Source organism: Macrotis lagotis, chromosome 7 (genome assembly GCF_037893015.1).
Source record: "Macrotis lagotis isolate mMagLag1 chromosome 7, bilby.v1.9.chrom.fasta, whole genome shotgun sequence".
NCBI classification, from domain to species: domain Eukaryota; kingdom Metazoa; phylum Chordata; class Mammalia; order Peramelemorphia; family Peramelidae; genus Macrotis; species Macrotis lagotis.
This window is the reverse complement of record NC_133664.1, coordinates 153,413,882-153,432,468: the sequence shown is the minus strand read 5'-3', so window position 1 is coordinate 153,432,468 and position 18,587 is coordinate 153,413,882. Positions and strand designations below refer to the sequence as shown.

General features: G+C 41.0%; 1 protein-coding gene across 1 annotated transcript in view; it reads left to right on the top strand.

Moving 5' to 3' along the window:
* Positions 1–18,587, top strand: part of CDHR3 (cadherin related family member 3) — a 105,076-nt gene that overhangs the window by 83,130 nt on the left and 3,359 nt on the right. Inside the window, exons 14-18 of the mRNA XM_074195162.1 lie at positions 3,853–4,100; positions 5,037–5,218; positions 7,387–7,400; positions 10,615–10,646; positions 16,293–16,341. Of these exons, the coding sequence (XP_074051263.1) occupies positions 3,853–4,100; positions 5,037–5,218; positions 7,387–7,400; positions 10,615–10,646; positions 16,293–16,341 (525 nt within the window). The remainder of the gene's footprint in view (positions 1–3,852; positions 4,101–5,036; positions 5,219–7,386; positions 7,401–10,614; positions 10,647–16,292; positions 16,342–18,587) is intronic.

Below are 18,587 nucleotides of genomic sequence, written 5' to 3'. Positions count from 1 at the left end.
ATTATAGTTTGAAGTCCTAGAAAGCCATTTTTGAAGATGTGCACTGCACAGTGCCTTTGGACATAAAAAAATGCCTTTGGACACTCACAAAATAGAAAATGAATGAGTGACTGTGCTTATGGACTGGTCTAGACTATGTGTTGTGAAAATGAGATACTAAGTAAACTCAGCAGGGTTTAGAAGGGGAAAATTAAATTTACCTGATGCCTTGACCTTATTTCTGCTCCCTCTTATTCCCCTTTTTCTTCCACTAACCCCTAGGTCACTATTTGTTTAATGTAGGGAATAAGTAGGTGGGACATCAATGTCATTGGTGATGATCCCTTGACCCAATGCATAGACTACTCCCAAGATTCAGGAACCCATATTAGTTTCATTGTGATTTCATTTTAGACCAACTCCCTGAATACCTCCTTTAGTGAGGTCTTATAATGGATTGCTGGGAATCAGAGTCATCTGTCAGGGTAATAATGGATTAAATGCATTTTGAGAAATTTACTCTCTGGGATTCTCCTATGCCCCATTCATTTTCTTTCCTTAAAAATGCAGTACCATGGAAAAAGGGGGGGGGAGGGGAGAATACCTCTCAATGGAAATTAGAACAAAAATAACCTCACTGATGAAATGTTAAAGGCCAGAGATTTATGCCCAAACAAATAAAACATTTCCAAATAAAAGAAGAAAATCTATTCTTCGCCTCCTGCCGAACTCTGCAGTGGCAGGATCCCAAAGCAGTGGGGGCTCTCACCAAGCATGTGCCTCACAAAACCCAGAGGTAAAAACTGCCTCCAGATTGGAAGTCTTATAAGATGAAAATAATCCATTCTCAGCAAGACCCCAAAGGCCTTTTGGAGAGTCCTGCTGTGAAGAGAGAGAAAATTGCATCATCCTCTGCTCCATTTACTAGTTTTCACTCAATAACAAGTCTGGAGTCACTGGAGAAATAAGTTTAGTATAATGGACGCCGACAATATGATCAAACCTCATAGGTCTTACTCAGACATGAATGACTGAAACGAATGAAAAATCATTGAAAAAGTCAGGGACTCTGCTGAGTGTTGAGAGTACATATACAACAAGCAAGCAAGAGAGCCCCTGCCCTCGAGGAACTGACTTTCCAACAGAGAAACACAACATATTAAAGGGAGATAGAATGATGGGAAGATAGTTCAACATGTTTAAAAGTAGCCAGGTTGTGATATGGAGACTAGTTCTAGGTAAGATGAAAAAGCCTTCTTCTTTCTCTTCCTTTTCTTCCTCTTCCTTTTCTTCTTTCCTCCTCCTTTTTGTTCTTCTTCTTCCTCTTGTTTTTTTTTAGGTTTTTGCAAGACAAATGGGGTTAAGTGGATTGCCCAAGGCCACACAGCTAGGTAATTATTAAGTGTCTGAGACCAGATTTGAACCCAGGAACTCCTGACTCCAGGGCCGGTGCTTTATCCACTATGCCACCTAGCCACCCCTCCTCCTTCCTCTTCTTCTTCTTCTTCTTCTTCTTCTCATTCTTCTTCCCATTCTTCTTCTTCTCATTTTACAGATAAGGAAACTAAAGCAAACAAGGTGTTGTTTTTTTGGTTGTTGGTTTTTTTTTTTTTAAGTGATTTGTCCTGGATCACATAGCTACTAAGTTTCTGAGACTGGACTTGAACTCAGGTTTTCTTGACTCTCAGCCTAGCACTTTTTAGCCCAAAGTCTTAGGAGCTGAGTCCAGGATTCAGTGAGGAAATGAAGAAGATGACATAAACTGGGGTGGGAATGGGAAGCAGATAAGAAGATGCCAGGAGTGCTTAAGAGCATGAGGAATGTTCCAACAGTATCTTGTAAAGCCTCCCTTTCCAGAGGTATCTGAAATCTCTCCTCATTGACTAATGGTGGACTTTAGCCTTGGAGGGGCAGTTAGATGACAGGGTGAATAGAGCGCTGGATCTGGAGTCAGGAAGATTCTTCTTTGTGAGTTCGAATCTAGCCTCAGACATTTAATAGCTATCTGATCCTGGGCAAGTCATTTAACCTTGTTGGACTTAGTTCCCTCCTCTATAAAATGATCTGGAGAAGGAAATGGCAAACCACTCCAGTATCTAAGAATTAGACAGGAATGAAGCAAGTGAACAACTGCTCAGATATAACTGCCCTGTATGAAAGCAGAGACTGCATTCCACAGAGCCTCAAGGCCCTTTACCTCTTGATCTTAACCAGGAGCTGTTTGGGTACTCAGGGTCACAGTAATGTGAACACAACTTCCTTAGGGGATTGCAGTTCATCTGTAGAGTCATAGGAATTTCCCTGGGGAGAGCTACCAAATATATCATAAGTGAATCTCTTCTTCATCCCCTTCCCATTGGGTCCTTAACTCTGCCCTGGAACTCTGCATCCAGGGCCATCTCCAACCATCCTGATGTCTATTTGACCACTGAACCTGGGTGGTTCCAGAGGAGAAAGTGGGACTAGTGACTTTGTACAACCCTCTCTCACTTAAATCCAATTCACTTGCATGTCATGGCATCACTTTCCTGATTGTCATGGTACTCTTCAAGAATGAAGGACATACAATGACTCTGCCCTGAGATTCTGGATTCTACTCAGAGACTTTTCATTTATCCTGTTCATCTCTATGCTGCAGCAAACACACTCCAGTCCTTTGGGATCTATCCTGCATATGTTGTGTTTCCCCATTCAAAGTATTGGAACTCTCTTGATGCCTGTATTTTTATCCTCCTTAAGTAAATTCTTCTAATGATAAGGCTAAAAATCACTGAATAGCTTTCACAGAGGTAATTTGGCTTATATCTAACCACAATGATGCAATCTATATAACACATTTACTTTTGTCTTCATATTTTAATCTTCAACAAAATTGAATATCCTGAAAGTTTGTTACTCTTTCTAAACTAAATCAAGACACATTTTGATTCCCAGGATATTACAAGTGGACACATTTTTCACCAAAAATGGACTGAGATTTTTTTGGAAGGGTGGAATAGGGCAGAAGTTGGTCTAGAACTTTCCTAGTGTGGAAAGGAGTGCTTTGTGAGGTAATAAATTTCCTTTCACCACCAGTCTTCAGGAGGCAATGGGATGATCACTTGTCAAGGCTATTGCAAAAGCCTTCTAATTGGTCTTATTTTCTCAAGTCTCTCCCCAGTCCAATCTATCCTTTCCCCAGTTGCCAAAGTGATTTTCCTTAAGTGCAGGTCTGCCCATATTACTCTTTTACTTAATAAATACCAATACTACCTCTATTACTTCTAAGATCAGACATAAACTCATCTGGTTTTTAAAGTTTTTCCCAGCCTGACCCAACTTACCACATTATTCTTCTTCCAACATCCCTGGACTAGTCAAACTAATGTTCCTGCTGTTCCTTACACATCCCACTCTGTGTTCCCCTTCTATGCCTTTCCATTGTCCTTCTCTCATGCCAGGAATGCTCTCTCAATTCATCTTGCTCATAGAATATCTTATTTCCTTCAAAATTCAATCAGTAACTTCTAAATGAAATCCTTCCTGATCCCTCCAACTACTACTGTCCACCTTCCCTTATCTGTATCTATTTCATATTTATTCTGTATGTATATGTACACAAATATGCACGTGTGGTCTATCAATATTAACTGTAAACCTTTTGAAACTAGTGATGGTTTCCTTTTTATCTTTGTATTTCTATAGTCGGTATTTAATAAATATTTGTTGATTGAGTGATTGATAAACTATATGACTTTTACTCAGGTATAAATTGAACTAGATGACTTCAGAAGACTTTTCAAATATATTACTATTTGCCTGATTATCTCCTTTTTTCTCTCTCCCTTCTCTTTACCTCCCACTTCCATGATCTTGTTCTAAAAACCTATTTAGGGAACAAGAACAATCATTTTACAATCTCCCCCAATGCTGGATCAAATATCACAAGCCTCCTGCTTGCAACCCCTTTTGATTATTCCAGTGGTTTTGATAAAGCCTGGAACTATGAGCTGCTCATCTACATAACGGATGACAACTTGCTGTCTAGCAGGGAAAACAAGGCTTTCATTCAAACAGGAACAGTGACACTGAATATCCAAGTCATCCCTCAACCAACCACAGTCATCACCACCACCTCCAGGGTGAGGGCCTTGGCATCTGGAAATCTCCAGTCACATTCTTTTGTCAGCTGTTTTGTTAGACCTAAAGATTTGACAAGACCTCAGTGGTTAGGAGGTGTGTTAGGGAAGGAACATTTCTAAGAGTAACTCCTTTTAAGAAGATTAAGACTTGAGTGGCATTGTGCTTTTTCAATGAAATCTTTATCACCAAGTCAGACTCTGGAGTATGCATGTGTTGGCAAGAGCCAATAGGATTTGGGGGCTTGGCTCTTTGGGGAGGTGTGTGTTATAGTGAATGGACTTTGTACTCTGGAAAACTTATATTCAAATCCTGCTCTGATACACATAAGCTCTCCATGTTAAGTTGCAGAAAAGTCATACATTAGCATTGGTTGAGGAAATTTTCTCATCAGAAATTTCCCCAACTAATATAATCATATGTGTGCACATATTTACATATATAGATAGAAAGATAGATATAGCTATATACATACTCACGCGTAGATATGTATACAGGTTCACACTGATTGCATTGGATATAAATGTATGTGTATACATGCATGTGTATATTTTCATGTACATAGTCTATGTCACACCTATATACATACCCATGTGTGTATGTGCATATGTGTCTCTCCTTAAGAAGCCAGAATGGGATAGACTTTAAAGTAAGGATTGCTACCCTGATATATTCTTAAATTTTTCTGGACTTTGAACTAGTAATTCATAATTGGGAATATGTATATTTTTACACCAGAGCACTTGATGAGATAAAGATGAGTAGAAAAAGAAAGAATTCCAGGCATACCATTTTCCAATTTTTAAAAGAAAATTTATGAGTAGAAATAAAAATGAAACATCATGAGTAGAAAATGTAAGCTCTAATTTATATTAAGACTATGAATGTATAAAATATCACCACCACCACCACCCTCCCCCTCTCTCTTTCTTTTCAAGCCCAGAGTCACATACCTGATCCAAAGGGAAAATGTTTATTCTTCATCGGCTTGGTATGTACCATTCTTTATTACTGTGGGATCCATGCTACTCTTGGGTCTCCTGGGATACCAATTCTTCCTACTGGTGAAATTCATCCGAAGACACTGTTCCTTCAAGCCCAAGAAAGATAAAGAATCTCTGTAAGTCACTTGGTTAACCTGTTCCTTTCTACAACCTAGGGAAACTAATTCTGGATATACCAACTATATGAAAAGGATGAATGTTTCCTGTATAGCGTGGAGCCCCTAGAGAGAAGGGAAGGGCAGGAAGAAGGAGAAGAAATTGATGCTTTTCACAGGTTCAAAAATACCTAGTAATTATTTTGCATTGAGAAACCATTCTATCTCTTTCCCTGGTAAAATGACCTGTACTGATATGGCACGAACTCTGGAATTAGGCCTTGCAATCTTTTGTGTTCCTACCATTGTCTCTGATTACTGAGGAGTACCATTTTGAGTGGTAATAGAAAAGCATAATTACTTATTTATTTCCTGTTTAGAAAGGGACTAGAAAGGGGTTGTGATGCAGTGGATAGCTAGGTTCATATTCCACATCTGACTCACATGATGTGACCCCCCCCATAAGTCTCTGAACCTTTTAGTGGGCCAGATAATTCATTAAGACTCTTGCAAACCAGGTGCTGATCTACAATGGTAAAGGGAGTTTCCTGATTTTTAGATCCAAATAATGAGACTAAATTACAGCTCCAGCCCCATCCCCCCCAAAAAATCTTATTTTAATTTTTTAAAGATGGGGCCAAAAAAGAGATGGAATTAGAAAAGGCATCAAGTTTTACTAAGGTGCTGCCTCCATTAAGGTTCCACTCTATTGCCTTGGTATAGCATACTGGTCTTTCCTCCATCACCAGCTTACACTGTAGAGGAATAGAAATTCCCTGAAGGCAAGTATAGTTTTATTTTTGTCTTTGTAACCCTAGCCCCTAGCATAGTAACTAGTACTTAATAGCTATGGGATATGCTTGATTGATTGATTCATCCTGTGCTCCCGAAGGCTATGTCTGCAAAGTTTAGGCTCGGGAAGATCCTACCAAGCCAGGAATGTTTTAAGGATTGGTCTAATGATGAACTATATATCTACCATCTGAAGGCTAGCTTAATTAAGTTTGGAAAGAGTCAGATACCAGGTGAATTTTTTTTTTTTTTTTTTGGTACATAGCAATTCATGAAGACTCTTTACTGTTATGTAGAGAAGTTGATGATCTGTGTTGGTGGAGTATATTACTACATCATTAAAACCATAGATCCTTAAGATATGAAAAAAGAGTCCTCTTCTGAGAGTCCTTACCCCCATGTGCTGAATTCTAAAATAAGGCAGCATGGCAGCTTTGGGTGCTGATGTCTAGTGTATATAGAGCTCTTGAGTTTTTCATCTTAGTTCCATTCAACATGAACTTTGGAGGTATTTTATGTGTCTTTGGTTCTATTTTTTTCATAGGGGAAATGACAATGAGGTATGTTCATAGTATAGTAGAGGGAATGAAAGCTGTGCTATAATTAGTGAAAATTGTTCTGATTCTGAATCAGAAACTAGAAACTGCATGATCTTAGGTGAACCTCCTCAATGCATCAGACAACTCTGTAAATCTATAAATTGTAGATGAGCAATTTATGAATTGCGCCTGTGGAAGGAGTTTTTACATTGGAGACCCCTCATAATATTGAAATCATAAGTTTGGACAAAAGAATGGGATAATAACCACAAGTTATTCTGAAGATTCTCTAGTACTTTTCAAATGGCTTAAAATCAATGGATGAATGTCTAGACCATGAAAGGCATGAGGATTTGGCATGAGTTGTCTCTTCTATTACCATAGAATAATGGGGAAATTACTTCCACTAGTGGCATAAGCTTCATGATAGAATGGAGGGGAGTGGCTATTATGCTGACAATCATGACAGTGATTCATGGTGGGGCTTAACTTCAGTAAATGTTTCAGAGAAGGGGCAGGGAGGACCTATCAAGAGACCAGGATCTGCCTGCTTTTTCCTGATCTCAAGTTAAATGTGCAAATGAATCTGATCATTTTAAAATGTACTCCCAAGGCTAATCATTCCTAATATGGTTTTATTTAATAAAAGAAAACCTGTAAGAAATTCTGAACTATGCTTGATATGTCTGAAAATGAGTTGTAATGTGGTAAGACAGGCAGTATTTATCAAATGAGAATGCCAGAGGAAGAAATATTATATTTCTGAAGGAAGTTCCTCAAAGAAACCCGTCTGCTTATGTGTGTAGTGATGTGCAATAGTCTCCTGGTAATTAATGTCAATCTTTTATTTTGTCATAGGGTGAAAAAAAGAGGTATGTATGCTGTCTATTCTACTGGCTTCTGGGACTTGGTGGGTGTACATGTAAGGAATTCTGCTCAGCGGAGGATAAAAGGGCAATATATATTCTCATGGGGTCTGACATTGAGGAGATGCTCAACAAATACTGACTGCACTGAATTGAAATGAATTGAATTGCATAATCAGAATCTAGAGGAAAGCAAGAGTAGCATGAGAGAGTAATGCTTATTAAACCTTACAGCATATAGAAAGGAGAAGAGGAGGAGGAGGAGAAACAAAACAAGGAGAAAAAATGAAGAAAAAGAAGATGAGGATGAGATGATGATAAGGTGATGGTGGTACAGTGAAGTGCTAGATCTGAAATCAGAAAAACCTGAGTTCAAATGCAGCCTCAGACACTCATTAACTATATGACCCTGGGCAAGTCACTTAACCTCTATTTACCATAGTTTCTTCATCTATAAAATGGGAATAACAATAGTAGCTACCTCCCAAGGTTGTGAATATCAAATGAGATAATACCTCTAAAGTTCTTAGCACACAGTAGGTACTATGTAAATATTAGCTGTTATTATTCATCACTAATAGTGGGAAGGTAGATGGCAAAATTTTGATGCTGGAGTCAGAAGGATCTGAGTTCAAATCCAATCTCAGACACTCACTAGCTGCATGACCTTGGACAAGTCTCTTCACCCTGATTGCCTTGCATCCAGGGCTGTCTCCAGTCATCCTGTTTCCTATTTGGTCACTGGAACCAGATGGCTCTGAAGGAGAAAGTGAGGTTGGTAACTTAGCACAGCACTGCCTCATTCAAATTTAATTCATGTGCATGTAATGGCATCACCTCCCTGATGTCATGATCTTCTTTGAGAACGAAGGATAAACATCATCATCATCATCATCATCATCATCATCATCATCATTATCACTAATAACCGTCAGCATTCAACAAAGATTTTATTATTTTTGTGGACAAGGCATTATGTTAGGTGCCAAGGAAATAAAAATTAAAGCATCTCCACCTTTTAAAAGTTTACATTTTACCAGAAGACAGAGCATACATGCAAGTAAGCTAAATACAAAATATGTATCAATTTCAAGAATGAGAAAATGCTAAAAACCAGAGCAGGTAAGGTGTCCAGAGGATGTAGCACCTGAGATGGGCTTTGAAGGATTGGAGGGATTTCTACTTTCCAGGCAGAGGGAAGGCAGGAGTGCATTCCAGACCTAGGGGACCATTTGTGCAAAACAAAGATGAGCCAGTGTTGCTAAGCAGCCAGTACTCCTTCAGCTGGATGTGTCTGTTAGGCTTAGGGCACCTGCTGAATTTCATTTGAGCACCTAGATGGCAATCCTTTGCAGGATAATGAAAGCTGGAGGAATGAATTAGAAGTATGTCTTAACTGAACACTGTACTTGGGGCAGAACTTGAAAGAGAAAAGCTCCTACCCTCCTTTTATAACTGGAAATGTGAACTAGCTTTTTGAAGGAAGAAAAATTCATCTGAGTAAAACTATGATCAAATAAAGGTAACTGTCAGGGTATAATGGAAAGAATTAAAGGACCTGGATGCAAATCCTAGCCCTGCTACTTATTACCTGTGTGATCTTGGGCAAGTAACTTCCTCTCAATGGGTCTTGGTTTACTCAACCACAAAATAAGGGGGTTGGATTAGATGACCTTGAAGATTACTTCCATCTTTGAATCAGATGACTTAAATAGGGACACTATTTTGACTTTATAGCTAACAGTTTTGATAGGTTATATTCAATATGGTCCCAACTTATGATTGCCCTGAGCTGTTGAATAATGGTGGGAGGAAGAGTGTCAATAGAGAATGAAACAGAATTTTCTAGTCTTGAAGGAGATTCTTAATCAATCAAACCCGCCAATATTATCTTTATGGAGCCTTTTATGTTCCCTTTACTAATTGAGCATTCAGTACTAAAATATACTGGACAAGATGTCCCTTAAAGAAAAATCCAGTGTCCTAAATTGAGAGTTAGAAGGTAACTGAAAGGTATATAGTTCAACCCCCTCATTTTTAACTCAGGCCCAGAAAGGTTAGGTAGTTTTCTCAGAATACCAGAGTTCACAAAGTAACAGAGTTACTTGCCTCCTGGGCACTTGAAAACTAATGCTTCTTCCTTTCCCAACCCTTTTTGATGAGTTATACAAAGACAGTGTACTTGGGGCTGAGTTTGAAGGAGGATTGCTCCTACTCTCCTTATGTAACTCAAAATAAAAAAAATAATTTTGAGGGGAAATGACTTCTTAAGATCTATTCCTAGATAAGAAGTAAATAAGAAGGCAAATTAAAACAGTATTCTTTATTCAATTTTTCAATTTCCCCATTGGAGCCCTCTATGTTTCTGGCTCATCATTCTTCTCTTCCTTACTTTATACACTTCTACGGAATTCCAATACATAGAGGATTATGTCTGCTAAATAGACACATAAAAGCAAGTAAAGGGCAAAGGATATAGCATGGAGAGAGAGAGAGAGAGAGAGAGCGCGAGATTGGGAATCAAAAAACCCACATTTGACTATCTCTGTGACCTTGAGCAAAGCCCTTTCTCTGTTTCCCTTTCCTAATTTATAAAATGAAAAGATGGGACTCCATAAACTCTAAGATCCATTTGACTGCTAAATCTATGATTTTTTATGGTTTAAGATTTCAGACTCCTTCAGTTTATGAGGTGGAGATCAGAAGTGGGTGGTGATGAAAACGTCATAGATTTAAGGGCATTAAGTCATCAAGTTTAATCTTGCCATTTTGCAGATAAGTAAACTGAGGTCCAGAGAACTGACTTGCCCAGAGTCACACAGTAAGCAGGTGTTTGATGCAGGATTCAAACTCAGGTCTTTCTGATTCCAAGTCTATCCTTTTATCCACTATACCAAGATCCTAGAATGATTGGGGAAATCACGAACCTGATTCATCCCTCTTAGTTTTGACTCATTAAAAAACCTTGTAAATAACCCAAACACCCACTTGACCCCCAACTGATATGGCCAGTAAACCAGGTAGAATAAGGGGAAAATATGGATTTCATTTCCAGGAAAGATGGCAGGCTGCTAAAACATTTTCATGAGCTGATAAATTCTTTTCTATGTTTGCAACACTGAGCTGGAAGACTACTTAAGAGAACCCTACTCTGGGAGGTGGGATTTTAAAGGGAGGCAGGTACAGGCAACTTGACTTTCCCCTGTCTTCTTTCCTGCAGAAACCAAGAAGGCAAAGAGAGAAGTTGTGCTGGTAAGTCCGATAAGTGAGCTAACGAATCCCATTTGAGGATGCTGTTGTTTTCTCCCCAAACCAGCCTTCCCATATTATCCTCTGGGGGTGTTTGTTATTCAGTAAGATGCTTGTACTTGGCCACTGGAACAGATTGCTGTGTGACGAGCTCTTGATAGAATTGGTTCCCTCCACTGAACATGTCTTGTGATATATTTGCAGAAGAACTGGATTTCATAAATATTGAATAGTGGTGTTTATTATCTCCATCAGCCCTCCAGGAGAGTAAGTGGGATGGGGAGTAATGCTTAAAGATCAGAACTCCACTTCAGCACTTCCAAAGACTCTATTTCTCTGCTCTCTCAGAACATAGAAAGACAATAAAGGAAGTGTATGGGGCTAGACGTTAGGAGATCTAAATTCCAGTCCCAGCTCTGAACATGAACTTAGTCTCTCAGAGTTTGTTTTCTCATCTATAAAATGGACAGAGGTCAAAAGAAGTGGGGATAGGGGGTTGGTTTTTGAATCAAGAAACTTGGATTCCAAGTTTAGCTCTGCATACAAACAAAGAGTGTGTCTTTGGACAAGTCACTCTCTTCTCCATTTGCATGTCTGTAAAATGAGGGTAATAATGTCTCACCTTCCTTAGAGGGATGTTGTAAGAATCTAATGAAAGGGCCTTTGAAAAGTTTAAAAGGTAAGGTGGGAGGGAGAGAAAGTCAAAGAAATGGAGGAAGGGTAGGAGAAAGAAGGAAGGAAGGAAGGAAGGAAGGAAGGGAGGAAGGAAGGAAGGAAGGAAGGAAGGAAGGAAGGGAGGGAGGGAGGGAGGGAAAGAAGGAAGTAAGGACAGAGAGGGAAGAAAGGAAGAAAGGACAGGGAGAGAAGGAAGGAAGAAGGAAAGAAGGAAGGATAGGGAGGGAAGGAAGAAGGAAAGAAGGAAGGAAGGGAGGGAGGGAAAGAAGGAAGGAAGGACAAGGAGAGAAGAAAGGGAGAAAGCACAGGGAGGGAAGGAAAGAAGACGAAAGGATGGGAGGGAAGGAAGGAAGGAAGGACAAGGAGGGAAGGAAGAAGGAAGGAAGGAAAAAGAAGAAAGGAAAAGGAAGGAAAGACAGGGAGGGAAGAAAGGAAGAAGGATAGGGAGGGAAGGACAAGGAGGGAAGGAAGGATAGGGAGGGAAGGAAGGAAGGAAGGAAGGACAAGGAGGGAAGGAAGAAGGAAGGAAGGAAAAAGAAGAAAGGAAGAAGGAAGGAAGGAAGGAAGGAAGGGAGGGAGGGAGGGAGGGAGGGAGGGAGGGCGGGAGGGAGGGAAGGATGGAAGGGAGGGAGGGAGGGAAGGATGGAAGGGAGGGAGGGAGGGAGGGAGGGAGGGAGAAGTCGAAAGGAAATTGTAGAGTGAGCATTTGTTAAGTGCTTACTACAGGGCAGTATTTAACTAAGCTCTGGGGATCCAATTCCAAGTAAACGAGACAGGACCTTCGTTGCCTGTAGGAAAAAAAGCAAGTGTGAAGACAAGGCAGAATATTCACAATGGAGCCAGTTACCCCCAGTGCTCGTTCCTGTCCGGATCGGGTTCCGTTCTAGATGCTATATTTCAGGAAAGACAAGCCAATCTAGAGTTCCTCTCAGTAGGTGGGCAGGTAGGCTGGCAAGGCTGCTGAAAGCTTTGTGGTGCAGAGATCACTCCAAGGAACTGGAGGGATAGACACTGGAGAAGAGCAGCCGGGGGTGGGGGGGGTGGGGAGGAATCAGAAGGGTGTCACTGGAGGAGGGATTCGAATGCCCCATTTAAAGCCCCAGAGAACAGAGCTGGAGCCCAGGGCAGGTGGTGGGTGAGGGGTGGCATCCGCTGTCAGAAGACAGCATTCAGCCGCGTGGAAGGCAATCCTTCCCTCCCCGGCCCCAGTCGGAGCATCCCAAGCGGACTGTGCTGCTTCCAGAGCTTCTCCTTCCTTCACCACTGGGCTTGCAGCAGAAGGCCGTACAGAGGCTCCGACCCAGGGGCTCCGGGCCCAGGGCCGGGCCGAGCCGGGCAGGGCCGGGCCGGTCCCTTCCGAGTCGGAGCTTGTGGGCGCGGGGGCAGCCCGGCCGGCGTGTCCCCGCTCGTCTTTCACGCTTGGGTTGACTGTGTCACAGCACCTCTGAGAAAGACAGGCGGGGAGACAACTGAAACGGGGCCGGGGCCCGACCGCGCAGAGGCTGGGGAGGCAGATGGGTGGCAGCTGCCTCAGTGTGCACGCCGAAGCGCTCAGACTGGCCAGAGGGGCGAGCCAGCTGCTGCCCACCTGGCTGCCTCTCTGCGCCGCAAAGGGCAGCCGAATCGTACAGCTCGCTGGGGGCCCCCTCGGACTGCCCCGGGCCAAAGGGGCAGCTGTCCACATCAGCCTGGCTGAAGCCGGAGGCCCTGCGGGGTACTGACTAGGGACCTCAAGGAATAGAGGAAAAAATATATAATTGTTACTATTAGTAGTATTGATAACAATGATGATGATCAATAGCATTTGTAGAGTGAGCTGAGGTTTGCAAAGTATTTCACACATATTATCTCATTCAATCCTCACAACTACCTAGTGAAGTAGGTGTTATTATCCTCATTTTACAGATGAGGAAACTGAGGCTGAAAGAGGCTAAGTGACTTGCTTAGGATCTGAAGCAGGCTTTGAACTCAGATCTGTTTAAGCTCAACGCTCTATCCTCTATAACTTATTCTATTGGAAGGAGTGTGAGGAAAAGATCAACCTCAGGGTTGGAGAAATGGCATTCTATAACTTTACCTGTAAGGAAACACAGATGCAGGAGCAGGGAATGTTGAAAGAGGGCATTTTAGTAGTCCAAGGACTTTTTCGGTGGGGTGCCAGATTATCTTCAGAGAGAGAATGGGTTTTAAAAAAGAGTGACTGACATGTTTCCTGCTAGACTTCTTTATCTAGGTCTATGGAAAGTATAAAGACCAGTTCCAGGAGGTCTCAAATCAATCATTTCCTTAGTGATCTTGGGCCAGTCATTTCTCTGTTTGGCCTTGTAGTCCCTTTATGGTAAGCCAGTAGAACTGGTGATCTCTAAAGCTCTTTCTAGCTCTAATATTCTGCATCTGTGTTAAGATCATCAGCTTAGACCTAGAAGGGACCTTAGAAATCATTAAGTCCAAGCCCCTCATATTATAGATGAGGAAATTGAAGTCCAGAGACATTAAATGTTGTATCCAAGGTTTCAAAGATCATAACTGAAGGTGTTGGGAATGCAATGTAAGTCCCTAGATGCCTGAAGGATTCAGTCTACCATACCAAGCTTCCTCCTGACTGTTGAATGCTCATTAGCTAATAATTGTCTATCAAAGTCTAATCAACAAGGCTTCATTGCCCATGACCAACTGACAAATGGAACATCACTTTGGTTCTTTCTTATATGACCAGTCCTAGAAGATAGAACCAACCAGACTCTTTTTACACAAGCATCCAGAGTAAAGGCCATGGAATCAAGAGACCTGGGTTTAAATCCTTCTTCCTCTTCCCGCCCCTTCCCCTCTTCCCCCTTCCCCTCTTCCTTCTCTTTCTCCTCTATTTTATTTTATTTTTAGGTTTTTGCAAGGCAAATGGGGTTAAGTGGCTTGCCCAAGGCCACACAGCTAGGTAACTATTAAGTGTCTGAGGTCAGATTTGAACTCAGGTACTCCTGACTCCAGTGCTGGTGCTCTATCCACTGCATCACCTAGCTGCCCCCTTTCTCCTCTATTTTAGAATAAAGTGTTGGGCCTAGAACCAGGAAGATTTAGCTTCCAAATTCAGATCTAGCCTAGACACTTGCTAACTGTGTGATCCTGGGCAAGTCACTTAACCCTGTTTCTCTCACCTTCCTCATCTGCAAAATGATCTGGAGAAGAAAATGGCAAAACCACTCCATCACTGTTGCCAAGAAAATCCCAAATAAGGTCATGAAGTCAGACTGAAATGATCAAACAACACTGCACTGCTGCCACCCAAACTATTACTTACTAGTTGGGTATTCCCGCCCCGCCTCCTCCCAACAAGTCACTTCACCTGTATGAGCTTCAGTTTCCCCAGCTGTAAAATGTCAACAATAATACTTGAACCATTCACTTCACAAGTTTGTAAAGAAAGAATGCACTTCAAAAACCTTAAAGTGCCAAAGAAATAGTTGTTATTATTATTATTGACCTTTGGAATGAAATAGCATCTAGTACAGCCCCCTACCATGGAGGACTCCTCTAATATCCCGAAAGCATGGGTCTTCAGCCTCTGCTTGAATAACTCCAGTGATGGATAGCTCATTGCTTCATGAAGCAGTCCATTTCTGGTCAGCTCTAATTATTAAGAATCTCTCCTTTAGGGGTGGCTAGATGGTGCAGTGGATAGAGCACCAGCCCTGGAGTCAGGAGTAACTGAGTTCAAATCCAGCCTCAGACACTTAATAGTTACTTAGCTGTGTGGCCTTGGACAAGCCACTTAACCCCATTGCCTTGCAAAAAAAAAAAAAACTAAAAAAAAAAAGGAATCTCTCCTTTATATTGAGCCAAAAATCTGTCTCTCTAACTACCTTCTACTTCTTGGACCTGCTTCTGTCTGTTAGAACAGAACAAAATAAGCTTACTCCCTCATTTACCAGGCAACTCTTCAAAAAGTGGAAGGCAGCTCTTCTGTCTCCCCTAAGTCTTCTCTTCTCCAGTGCCTTTCCTCAATTCAATCAGTCAATAAACATTTAAGTATCTACTGTACTAAGGGATAGGGATACAAAAAAGAAAAAAAAAGGAAAAAAGACAATCCCAGCTCTCAAGTTGCTAATGTTATTTTGAAACCTTTCACCATCCTTGTTACCCATCCTCTGCATGTGCCTCAGCTTGTCAAAGTGCCCAGAACTGAAAGCATTATTCCAGGCATAGTCTGACCAGTGAAAATACAGTAGGATTATTGTCTCCCTTGATCTGAATTCATCTTCTCCAAATCCTAAAAGCCGGACTAGAGAGCTTCCTTCTGCCTAGGCCTTTTTAAATCTTAGCCAGCTGTGGGGCCATCTGGAATGCATGGAGGGTGGCACGCGTCACAGGCCAGGGCCCCTGGAGACGATTGTTGCTATTGGTTTAAGTGGTATTAAATGGGATAGTAGGTCCATTGAATTCTTTGTCAGGAAAATTCGATAGTTGTGCAATATTGGGGAAGTCACTTAACATCTCTGGGCATCAGTACATTAAAAAAAATGCTGGTGGGGGTGAGTTGAACAAGATGTTTTCAATGTCCCTTCCAGCTCAAAGAGGCTAATGATCCTTTAAGCATATCCCTGCTTGGCATTAGAAGTCTCAGAACTGCTTTCCCTCCCTCATAGAGCCTATAGGTACCTCTCCTCAGTTCTGATCCTGCCCACCTCCCAACAGGGAGCTCCTAGGCCCTTTGCCCAGAGGAGGTGACCCTCTCTGATTGCCTATTCTAAGTCACTTAGTCTGTCAGACGTGATTAGTTCTCACTTGAGCATCAGGCAGACCCACAGAAGTCTCTGTGGCTTTTTCCTGATTGAGCTCTGTTGCTGAACATTCAGCAGGCGAGGGTACCATGTGGCTTGGCTGCCAAATTCACCCAGGTTTGAATTTCTCAAAGTAATGACAGCCTTTCTCTTGGGTCAGTGCCTAGCTTTATTTCACATTGTGTCTCTGTCTCCTTAGGAAATGACCAAGATTAACACTGTCTTTGATGGAGAAGCCCTAGACCCAGGTAATATAAATGGAAATACCATTTTAAAAGGAGATAGTAACATTATTGATAAATGAGGTGGAAGTACAGCAAGCCTTCATTTTTTTCCACATCATTTGTTGTTCCTGACTTGCTGTTTTCAAAGAGAATGTTTGATTTTCCATGTAGGTCCCACTTGACTGATTTTTGAAAGAAAGCAGAATGTCATATAGCTCATTGAACATGGCTTTTTGAGTCATAAGAACTGAGTTCAAATCTCAACTTCAACACTAGTTACCTGCTTAGTCCTAGGAATGCCAGTTTCTCTGGGCCAAATTTCCTTATCTATAAAATGAGAAATAATGCTACTTATATTGCCTACTTCACAGGGTAATGGTGAGAAAAAAAACTTCACAAACTTTAATACATTATAATAATAGCCAACATTTGCAAAGTTTTATAAGGGTTTGGCAAATTATATCTCATTTGGAAGTCATCTAGATAACCTGATAATTAGACTTCTAGATATGAAATTATGGAGATGAGTTCAAATCCTATCTCAGACACTCCCTAATCCCTTACCCTGTTTTTCTCCATTTTTTCCAGCTTTAAAATGGGGGTGATAACAGAACCTACTTCATAGGTAGGATCAAATAGATTAATCAAATTGATCATGGGGATTGAACAAGATAATATTTAACACATTAGGCTAAATTAATTTAGGCAATTAGCACAGTGCTGGCATACTGTAAGCATTATATAAATGTTTATTCTCTCTTTTCAAAAGCAATTGCAAGGGTAGAGTAATGGTGAGGTAGATAGACCTGAGTTCAAATCCAGATTCAGACACCTATGTGACCTTGGGCAACTCACTCAACCCCATTGCCTTGCAAAAACAAAACAAAACAAAACTGAAAAAAAAGATACTGTGTGTCAGGATAAGATAAGGGAGACATGGTATCCCAAAAATCTAAGTTCAGTGTGAACTTTACACTGGAATTTTTCAATTTTACTTATACAATTTATTCATGTAATTTAATTTTTAAAAGTTATTTTAATAGCTTTTATAACCATATTGTAATATCTTGCATAAAATTTTCCAAGGCAGTCCCTGCCCGTATAGATTCAATATTAGGAAAATGATAGTGTCTCCATAAGATGGTAGAATATAGAATTTGAAATTCAATTTGACATTTATCAAGATCTTTTTATGTACAAAGTAGGCACTGTTTTGAGGTCATTGAGATAAAGACAAAACCAACCCTGTCCTCAGGAAACTTTCCTTCTCCTGGGTTGGGAGTAGGAGTCAGGGAATAAATTCAGAGAAATTGCAGGATGAAAGGGGCACTTTAAAACTGGGGGACTCTGGAAAGACTTCTGACAGGAAGTGACACTTAGGTCATTAAGTTGAACTTAAGGGAAAGGCAGAGAAATGGGAGACTGCATGCTGAATTTGGGGGGGGACAGCTAGTAGGTTATTTTGGTTGGAATGTAGACTATATTAAAGGGAGTAATAAGTCTGGAAAGAGAAGTGGCAAGACAGATTGTGTATGACTTTAAATGCCAGGTTGAGAAGTCTGTCTTCCCCTAGAGGCAATAGCGAGTTCCTGAAAAAAAAACAAACCCTGTTTTAGGAATTTTTAATTCGGCAGCTCTGTGAATGATAGAATGAAGAGGAAAATAGACTAGATGCAAGAAGACCAGTCTGAAGGCTTTTACAATAGTCCATACAGAACCTTAGCTGTCACTTGTCTAACCCATAGTCTCATATCACAACCCTTGCTGACGAGGAAAGGTTAAAGAAGTGACTTGTCCATAGTCACTCAACTATGCAGCATGTTGACTAGTTTTCAGGTTAACTCAGCCAATAGAATGTAAGATCTTTGAAGCTGGGGTCTGTCTTTTTTTATCTCTTTGCCTAAATACTTCCTTGATTGATAGATAAGGTGGGGAAAAAACCCTATTTTTTCTCTCCCCTCTGCCCCTAAGAAATAAGCCACTTACTGATTATGGTATCCCTAGAGAACATATTTTTCCCTTACATGGATACAGAATTACTCCTTTTTTTCCAACTGGATAGATGGTTGAGCTATAGGTAAAAATGCAGCATTCAATGTATGAAGGTTTCCATATAGCAAAGCCCAGAATCCCTTTGGCTGGGAAAGATAAATGAAAGGTAAAGCCAGTCTCCCAGAGCTCATATAACCTCCCTGAAGTCAGCCACCAGATTTAGCTCCTTTACACACATTCCTGCCACTTACAAAGGCTCAATTATAGATGGGAATAAA